Here is a 10196-nt window from a genome sequence, read left to right as displayed (position 1 = left end):
CCAGATTGATGATGACAGGGTCAATTTACAAATTTAATTAGGGTTATTTTTTTTGAGGAAACTGAAATTTTGTAAAAATTGGGTTGCTGATTATAAACATTTAATTGGGTTTTGATCGGAAATATGGAAATTATAAAGGAAAAGAGATTTTGTTGATGGGTTGGTGATTACTCTTATAAAGGTTTGATATGCTTCACTGTGTTGTTGAAACTTGGAATGACAGTGGAAAAGAATGAAGGAGGGTAGTGGGTGTGATGGTGAGGAGTGGATTTTCGAGGAGGTGGTGCGGCGGGATGAGACAGTGGCGAGATGAAGTGGCGTTGTTTGTTGGTGATGGAGGTGTACCGATGGTTTGGGTTGGTCAATGACTGAGATCCCTCGGAAATTGCAGACCCATCTTCACAAGTGTTTCAAACAAATCAAGGTTGAATCAACTTTGGTTTCAATTGATGAATCTTGATAGGAGTTGATGAAATATAGATGACATTAGAAAAGAAAAAAAGAGATGTTAGGAGGGGTTAAAATATTTTTACCGCCTTAGCAGGGAGTCGGTCAACCTATTCTAATATATAAGATAAGGGGTGTGAAAGTTGAGTATATTCGCAGTTAAAACAAAGTACAGAGTATTTTAAGAAGCCCCCAAATAGTTTGGAGTATTGTTGTTAAATAACCCTAAAAAGTATCGTCATGTTCAATGAACTGATGTTTTTTTTTTTAATAAAAACAGAGTATTTTTATGTATGAAATTTAGCATAACAGAATAGCATGTCAAGATGGCCGGGTTGGTCTAAGGCACCAATTTCACGTATTGGTCAGAATGGTCATGGGTTCAAATCCTATTCTCGAAATTTCTTCCTAAGAAATTAGGAAAACTTGAATTATTCATTTCTTTACAAGAAATTAGGAAAACTACAATTATTTGCACTTCCAGTCACTAACTCAATTTAGTAATCCCCGGCTTCTACACAACATTGTCGACTTGCATTTTTTGTCGTATATTTTTGCTTTTTGGATGACCGGTTGTGTGACATTGTCAACTGTTTCAACGCTGGATACAATTGTGCAAGCATCAGCTGAGCATTATACCAGATCATATTTTAGAGGATCTAAATCAAGTTTGTTCAATAATAGCCGGCCGATATCATCCAAACCAACAAGAAAATGTAGCAACAATCTGAACTGCCAATGCATAGAGTCAATTATTAAATTGGGTTGCCTAAGCAACACGAAACAAAGTCAAAAACATGGAATACAATCAATTCAAATATCAGCCCAAACAAGAAATTTAAAGGAGAAAGGGGGAAAAGATTAACTCTACTCTATCTCTATAACAATGCTTCATCCAGTTAAAATGAGGCAAAGAAACCTCAAATTTTAGCAAACGATTTGTTACAAAAAAGAGCGCGGGCAATCAAAGAAACTTGAACGGTTTCGCAAGCTATCACCAATAATTTTCTCTCAATCAACTGTGTAGAGCAATGAAGAACACAGAGGTACTCCACGGTGTTTCACTAACCGCATAACTGTAAAAGCCCATCAAAACTCCATTGTAGTAGAACTACTCATGCCGGAATAGCAGTTGGAGCCTGCTTGGTCTTGGCATGTAATCTGGCCATGAAAGCTGGATTTGCTTTGAGCCTTTGTTTGACGTAAGCAGTCCGAGCCTCATCGACCAAAGCAGTAGCTTTTCCAGCCTCTTCGATTATGCTTAGCAAAGTTCTCAGGCAGTCTTTTCTATTTTCTTCACGGTGTTCAAACCTGAAACGATGGGAATTATATGCAATGCAGTAAAAGCCATTTGAAAAAAAAAAAAAAAATCTGTATCATCTAAATCCGCAAGGTATTAAACTATTAACAATACAAATTTCTTGTCAGAATCCATAATAGACAAGAACAGATAATACTATTGCCAATATGTGAGATGTGAGACCAACCCAAATACTTCTATCCTCATTTAACTAATGGGTTCGTCTCGCATGCAACCCCGTCTCATATGTTACTGTGTTTTTATAGTACTGAAAAGATAAAGCGGTTATCCACGACATAGTGACAGTTTGAACGTATCACAGGTTTGCCTACTCGAAATCTGGATGCATAATCATAGATGTAAGAAGGATTTCAACGTTACCTTTCACTAGTTATTGTTAGCTCATCTTTTCCGGAATGATACCTTTTCCCAACTATTTCTCTCATTCGGCGGAACTGACATTTCGACAGTCGAAGCTCCTTAACAGTCACTGATAATTTTACCTTTCTGTTTTTAGGATGCCAGGCATCTCCACCAGGAACAAGTACAAGTCGTGTTTGCCATCGGAGGATGGGACCCACACCAGGAGGATCATCGCTCTTTTTATCCACAGGCTTCGCCACCTCATCAGACTCTGGAAGAGGTCTCTCTTCCTCATTCTTCTTTATATGCTCTGCTACGATCTCATCCTCAAACACCTTGAATTGCTCATATGCTTTTTCTACTTCAAGTCCATTATTTTCCATTTTCTCCGCTAATTCATCACACTTTGCTTGGACCTTCTGCTTAATGTCCTCTACAAGAAAGCAATCATAATGGTGACAGTCGGATGCTACATCCAAATTACTAGTCATTCAAACACACGTCTCAACAATATAATTATCAAAAAAGTTACAGCTATTAAAAAGGCAAAGGGAAAGAGTAATATAAAATTAGTCACTGGAGGGTTAAAATTCGACTAAAAATATTCTGGATTTAGAAGGCAACTTTAAAATTCGACTAAAAATATTCTGGATTTAGAAGGCAACATTTTTTTTCCAAAGAACGTAAGGAAGTGTCTAATTTTCAATTACCCTAAATGCCATGAAAACTTTGTTTCCCAATGACAAAAAAAAAAAAAAAAAAAAAAAAAAAAAAAAAAACTTTTTCCAATGAAAAACCATTAAAAGTTTATGATAAAACTTCCCTGGCTAATACGACCATGAAAAACCATTCAAAGTTTTAAACTCTCCCTTTTAACTCTTTTAATTCATCCCTCATTCTCTTAGTCCTAAGAAATTTGTTTGCCCATTTCCTAGCCCTGGTGGTGGGTCTTATACAGAGCGCCATATAACTGACTACAAGAAAAATGTCGGCTTATGCTCCATAAGACCATAGCTTCACAAATGGGATTGCTCACCAATATTAATTTCACAAATTTCGCCCAAGAAGGCACCTAGAATATGTTTAGCTCTTCTTTTAATGCAATTCGAAGGATATAAGAGAGACAGGTTGCAACAGAACTCAAAATAAGTCGGAACTGTCAAGCTTATTGCCAAATATCACCACACACCCACATGAAGAACTTTAGGATGCTGGCACTTGGTTTTAAATGTCCATCTCCTACAAACTTCATGCAAGAGTACACTGAAAAGCTAAACAGCATAGGGTAGGTGCCCAATTGATCGTGTACAAATGTGATAGATACGTTAATGATATTTTAAGATTATAAGGCAAACAAAGGTAATAAAATAGTATCATATGTCTCGGACATTTGTTTACCTCTTTTTAAAATTCACTTTGCAAAAATACTAAAGGTAAACAATTGACTAGGGCGAGGAAGTAAACGAACAACACAGATGGAGATAAAGGGCAAAAAATGTTCAAAACAGTTCCAGTCTACATGTGTATAGTATAGTAAATGAAAAATGTCAATTTAAGTGTTCGGTACATTCCAATAGTTGCCATAATATCTTTAAAACAATGCATGATTGAGATATTTTTTTTCCAAAATAATGAAAAAGCAAAAAAAAAAAAAAAAAAGTTATAAATTGACGAGTATGTTACCTGGGAGAAGTTTATCCCAGTAAAGCATATCTTCCAAAATCTCCTCACACTCCTTAGGATCATCTACATATCCTTGTTGTTTTGCTTCGTCCACAATGGCATTCCACTTTTTGTCATCCATGTTGAAGTATTCATCTTGCAACATCCTCTTGACAACTACATCTTTTGCAGAGCATAAGTTTGGAATATCTTCATCAGTCTGAATAGCTTCATCAAAATCGGACTCGAATTCCTTATCCTCAACATTCTCCAATGGGGCAAAGCGTAGTTCTTCGGTCAGCTCATCATCAGTATCTTCGTGCTTTCCTGATAATTTTCTCGACAGTATGGCTTCTAGAACTGATGGGAGTGCCTCTTCATCACCCTCAAAGTACTTCCCTATCCTAGTTTTCAGCTCTGGAGTCAACCAAAAATATTTACCATCAGAAACATAAAGCAAAATAACGCAAGCAACATACATTTCATTCACATAGTGGTCGTTTAATTCCCTATAAGATACCTTAATGATTAGGAAGTAATATTTCACACGATTTTTCATCTCTTAAGAAATGATTACAACTTTTTGCCTCAATACAAGAATTAGATTTCCCTACGGATTCCCTATTACCTAGGGGAGTCTAAGTAAGCAACTTCCTCGATTATGGAGAAAATAGAATTCCCAATGTCCCCAACTCATTTACGCCGACAAGACGACACCAAAGGCATTGATCGGTTTCAATCTGGCACTCAACAAGAACCTAAAATCAACCACATCCCAAAAATAACAACCCAACTTCCAAATTATATCCATAAATTTCTCAGAGAAACCACAGTTAGGTCTATACTAACTACTTCCTCCAAAAATCATCGACATTTTTGCTAATTTGGATTTGCAATACTCCGTATTACTTACTAATGAAAACAGAAACAATGAACAATGAATCAACAAGCTACTATACAATCAGTAATTGGTTAAAAGAACATAGAATTGAATCAAAATTAATAAATACCTTCATTATCAACATCTTCAACAACTAAGTCTAAATTTTTTTCCTGGGTAGTTTTCAAGCTGGTGTGTTCAACAGCAGCAGCAGGAGGAGGAGGATGATTAGGGTTTTGATCAGAAGAACCGGATTCTTCAGAAAAAAATCTGTGGAAAATGGGGAGATTGAATTTGGGAATTAAATTTAGGGTTTGATAATGAGGGATATGGGGAGATTTGGTGAAGGTGGTAGCGTAGAGTGACACATTTTTGAAGAGAGCTCTTCTCATGGCTTCCTCCTCTTCTCTTGTCTTTGATTCTTGCTTGTGCTTCGAGTAATATTTCGCCAAAGTAATATTTACGACACAAAAGATGTCGCCAAAGTAATATTTACGACACAAAAGATGGTTACAAATTTGATGCTTGGAACAACATCAGAAAAGAGCTGCAAAACAGAAGACCAATTATTGATGCTTCAGCAATAATTTTACATAGCAAAAAATAGCAATAATTTTACATAGCAAAAAATAGCATTGAGTCAGCAATCAATATTATAACTTAATAAGAGAAGGTAAATGTCCATATCAACGATGAGTCGATGATACAACCTATAACATCCTCCCTCCAACTTCCTTCCCCTTCTCCTCCTCCTCTAACCTTGTTATAAGGGAAGATAAGTTATTAACGATAGTACAATCTGCTTCTCGTCCTCCTCCTCTAACCTCCAACATCCTCTCCTCCTCCAACCTCAACCTCCTCTCCTCCTCCTTCTCTTCCCAGTGATAGACATTCTAACTACGAGATGCTACATATCGATTCAGAAAATATATATCTTTCCCGTATAAAAAGTACAAGGATGAGTCCATCAGAAATTACCTCTGGACCAAAGTTGTAATATCTCCATTGTATTGAAACAACCTGTTTTAAAAATCTAATCTCTCCCTCCCTCTCCTGCCTGCAAGGCAACCTCTCGCGCTCAATAATTAAAGTATATTTACTATGAGAATCTAATTAGTCACTCGCATGCACGCACACACACTTGTTAAAACTAATATAATGATCTCTTATTTTACCACTATTCCTTTAATCTTTCCCGAAGTAGAAAATGAGACAACAAACTTGGAATTCAGGGAGTAACTTATCAAATGCATCCTAAGGATAAATGGCACAGAAGTGATACAATGCATCATTAGAAAAATATTACTCTATAAATATAATTAGTACAACATCTTAGATAAATCCCACTATAAGCATTTCATTAAATTTAAAAGTACATAAATCAGATAAAGAGCCCCCAAGATCTCTAAATTAAATCTACCTATAATTAGTTCAAGAGCATAAGAAGTTCCGCAAACAGAGAACGAACCATGAGTACAATTGTAAGAGCACTCAACCAAGAGCACAATTGTAGGAGCACTCTTGCAATAATTTGCACTTGATTATCAAACTTGTAAACTTTTCACTCTTAATCGCAAACTCAAGCTAAAATCAGAATCATCAATGAGGACTATCATTAGCCTGCAACAAGCTATCCCTAACTCCTTGTATTCAGCTGACATAATAAAACTCAATATTTCCCTGATTTTCAGCACTCGAAATCACCTAAAAATGAGTCTTGTAAAAGACGGTCTGCTACAACAAATGATATGCATTACAACGAACAACTTGTCCAATCAAGCTGGCTACACAACTCAACTATGATTAATTTCAAGCCCACTTCATGACCATCTGAAATAGACCGTCTGCTACAACAAATGATATGCTTCTCTTCACCACCCCTCCCCTCTTCCCGTACTTCATTTCTCCACAAAATCCATAACGAAAACCTCCAATAATACCAACAAAAAAGAGTCAGATCAAACTAAAAGGCGGAAATCATCCGCGGAGCAAGTGCATATTCTAACACGTAATTGTTATGACTATGATGTACCTAATTAAATTAAAATCAAATAAAAAGAGCCACAAAGCTTGATCCTAATCTTGGCCTTAGGAGCATCAGTAATTCCAAGCTAGTTTAACCATCGCATTCTCTCCTGTATCATGATATGTCCTCAGAATTCATTTCTATTAATTAGTACCAACATATTTCTTGTTGTAACATTATGACATAAACAACTACAAATCAATCCAACCATCACAATACTGAAAAGTAAAACGCAAGCAATTAAAAGACTAATTAAGTTATACCTGTAATCTGTTAGGCGAATGTCGAGGATAACACTTAATCAAAGAAAACAGACAAAGTGGAGGCATAAAAAAAAGTACCTGAGAGAAACAAATGATCCATCCACAAATCGACGGCAAAAAAAAAAGCGTCCCGGGTTAGTATTGAAGAATCCTGAATATCAATCAAGTACTGGATTAATCAAAATGCATTACAACGAACAAATTAATCTGTGAGATAAAATGTAATAAGATCATAAAACAAAGAAGAAGAAAATGATAATCAAATTATTATGAACAACTCTGAAAAAACACAAATTCTTGTTTGTGACGGCACATATCCGTCACTCTTGAGTGACGGATACCATTTTACCTCACAAAGTACCCACTTTTTCTCTCTCTGCAACACTATTCATGTGGTCCCCTTTCTCCACTAACACATTTTGTTACCATTTTAACTCACAAAATATCCGCCACAAATGGTAACCCGTCACAAGGGAGACCAATTGCTGAAAAAATTGGAGGTATGAGAATGTAGTAGGGTGAATGTAGGTTGGACTTCAAATGATTAAAAAATATAAATAAAGGAGGCCCAAAGTGAATCAAGCCCAAGCTCAAGAAAATAACGACGCCAAAACGACATCCAGGGGTGCGTTTTAAACTGTTCAAATGAACAGTACAATGGCTTTGTGACTTTTATGTTTTTTTTTTTTTTTTTTTTTTTGTGACAGGAGTGACTTTTATGTTAAGGTGTAAAGATTATTGAATGACAGTGTAAGGACTGAGGACCGATGGATGTAGGGCAATGCATATTTGAATTAGCGAATCACCCAACTACACGAGTTTAATTATTGTCTGAATATGTACGATAGTATAGGAAGAGTTTAAAAGGAGAAAAGTCCTAAATTATGGTACACATTTATCTTTTTATTATTGTGTAAGGTTGATATTGAAACTTAATACCTCTCGGTATTGTATTAGCATTATCCGATAGAAAATACTTAAGAATCTCGGTGTAATTGTTGGTTATTTGCCAAATAAGATTGGATTAAGTTGCTAACCTTTTATGGAATGGATTAGTTTTTTAGATTATGAATTGATTTATCAGAGTTCGTCACTTTAATAATAGAATGCGTAGTTTAGAGATTACCTTGTATACGATAATTTACTTACCGTAAATTAAGAACGTCGATTGCGAGCGACAATGTTCTTCCAATTCAATCAATTAATGTTGTAATAAGTCTTGTTTCAGACTGTCTGGAATAAAACGGACCAAATGTCACCACTTTTTAATAGAATGTAACCATTTAATAACAAAATATTATAACTCAAGTTGTCACTTTTTATCCTGGAAATGATGACAATATTTTATCAAAAAATAGTAACATTTTATCGTAAAATGACTATATTTAGTCCGTCTTATTTTACACGGAGAAATAGCCCATCTGAAATAATAATTTGCGTGAAAGTTGATATTTTCTTGTTTTGATTGTCTATCTTCAAACTTTTTCCATTGGAATCTAGCATTAGCTTATACTAGTTTTACTCTCGTGTAAAAAATGCACGGGTCGGTTTTAAACTATAATATACTAACCTTGTATGAATGCAATAAGAGATAATATTATTTTATCGGCAATTAAATAAAAAAATATGAATTGAAATTGAGTTAGAGAATTGACATTTAATTAAATTGAAATGTAGGAATAATAAATTAAAAAAAAAATTACTCAAACACTTGTAAAAAATTCGTTGAAAATTGTAATTAATTGTCGTTAGGATCATGGGTAGGCCCCACATTATAAAATTACTTTTTTACGCCTAAAATCAGCCGTCAATCACAAATCTCCAAAAAATTTGGATTTTTTTCTATGTAGATTTGCTCACCTAGTAAGGGTGAGATTATCAGTAATACTCTCCCAAGTCTTAAGGCTCTGTCATATCAGCTTCCCACTAACTTTTATTATTTCTTTATTGTTCAAACTCACCTCAGACTCAGCTCAAACTTTATACATTATCCGTCAGGCTCACCTCCGACTCTACTTTTCCACTTTACTCATTTTTTTCACAAAAAACAAAGGACACATGTAATTCACTCATTGGTTAATTTCTCTTTAAGATGAGGTCAAAACTCACCCCCAAAGTCTTAAGTTGAGTCTTTGATTTGCAAGACTCAACTTAAGACTTTGCCAAAACTAGGATAGATTATTGGTAGTCTTGAGTGAGTCTTGTCTTAAGACTTATCAAAGTCTTGTCTCAAAACTACCAATAATCTTACCCTGAGTCTCTCTTAAGATGGCAATACCTTAAGCTTAATACTGGTTAAGTACATACCACTTGTATATATAAAAATGCATAAGAAAATATAATATATTTGTCATATATACTCAAGTGATATGATATTTGATCCGTGCTAAGTTTAAGACAGATAATATCGTGTTTGTTCCGGGTGTAATTCCAGAGCAGATATTTGTTACCACTCGTAGCTTGTAGAATGATGTCTTTGCTTGAATCCTCCTTTCGGTCTCCTGAAACGATGAACAAACTGAGGGCTCGGCTTTGGCCGAGCGTACTCACTCCGACGCCCAAGTCAGTGAACTTAAAGAGATAAGTATGTGTTACTTGGCTACGTGTATATTGTAGAGAGATAAGGAAGATATTACCAGATGAATAGTGATTCTTAGGTTAAATTGTGGATCCTCTCCTCAATGAGGGTTGAGGAGTATTTATAGACTTTCACCTTTTGTCACGTAGTGGCCAAGTGGCTAGCAGGTGGAAAGACCGTTCTACCCTCGGCCGATGGACCCATGGCAGGCCGGCCGAGGGGTCTTGGATATGAGTACGCGGATATGTGCCCCGGCTGGCTAGTTGCCTGGCCGGGACCCAGGTGACAGGCCGACGTAGCTGAGTCGGCTAGGCTGTCTAAGTCGTTGACTTGCTGTGGATATCTTTGACCTTGCTCAATATGTTGACTCGGTCAGCGGGTGCAGAATATGCCCCATCAGTGTTAAATGAGAATTTGTTTCACTCACCCGTCAAGGCATATTGTTCAACTGGATAATTGTGCTCGATGAATTGACATGTGTGATCAAATGCGTTTGTACAGCCCGATAAAGTATGGTCCAATTTTAACTAGTACTTTTTTTTTGATAAGGTAAGAAAACTAAGTTGATCCTCTAAGGTAGGACCAACTTATCTCATCCTTTCGAATGAGCGAGGTAAGTTGAAGCCACCGGCTTTCAAACCACCTCGAAAGAGTTGGACATGAATGTCCAACAGAAG

The 10196-nt window shown here is 36.0% G+C and overlaps 1 protein-coding gene across 1 annotated transcript; it reads right to left on the bottom strand.

The window, feature by feature from the left end:
* Window positions 1-1165: 1165 nt before the first annotated feature.
* Window positions 1166-5500, bottom strand: LOC141611129 (uncharacterized). The gene is made up of 4 exons (XM_074429577.1): window positions 4783-5500; window positions 3794-4189; window positions 2129-2543; window positions 1166-1758 (listed from the first exon to the last, which is right to left on the bottom strand). The coding sequence occupies exons 1-4, from the start codon at window positions 5042-5044 to the stop codon at window positions 1563-1565; spliced, it is 1269 nt and encodes a 422-aa protein (XP_074285678.1). The 5' UTR covers window positions 5045-5500; the 3' UTR covers window positions 1166-1562.
* Between the last annotated feature and the right edge of the window lie 4696 nt (window positions 5501-10196).

The sequence above is a fragment of the Silene latifolia genome, chromosome 11, assembly GCF_048544455.1.
Source record: "Silene latifolia isolate original U9 population chromosome 11, ASM4854445v1, whole genome shotgun sequence".
In the NCBI taxonomy this organism is placed as follows: domain Eukaryota; kingdom Viridiplantae; phylum Streptophyta; class Magnoliopsida; order Caryophyllales; family Caryophyllaceae; genus Silene; species Silene latifolia.
Note: the sequence above shows the minus strand (reverse complement) of the source record. Positions and strands in the feature narration are given on the sequence as shown.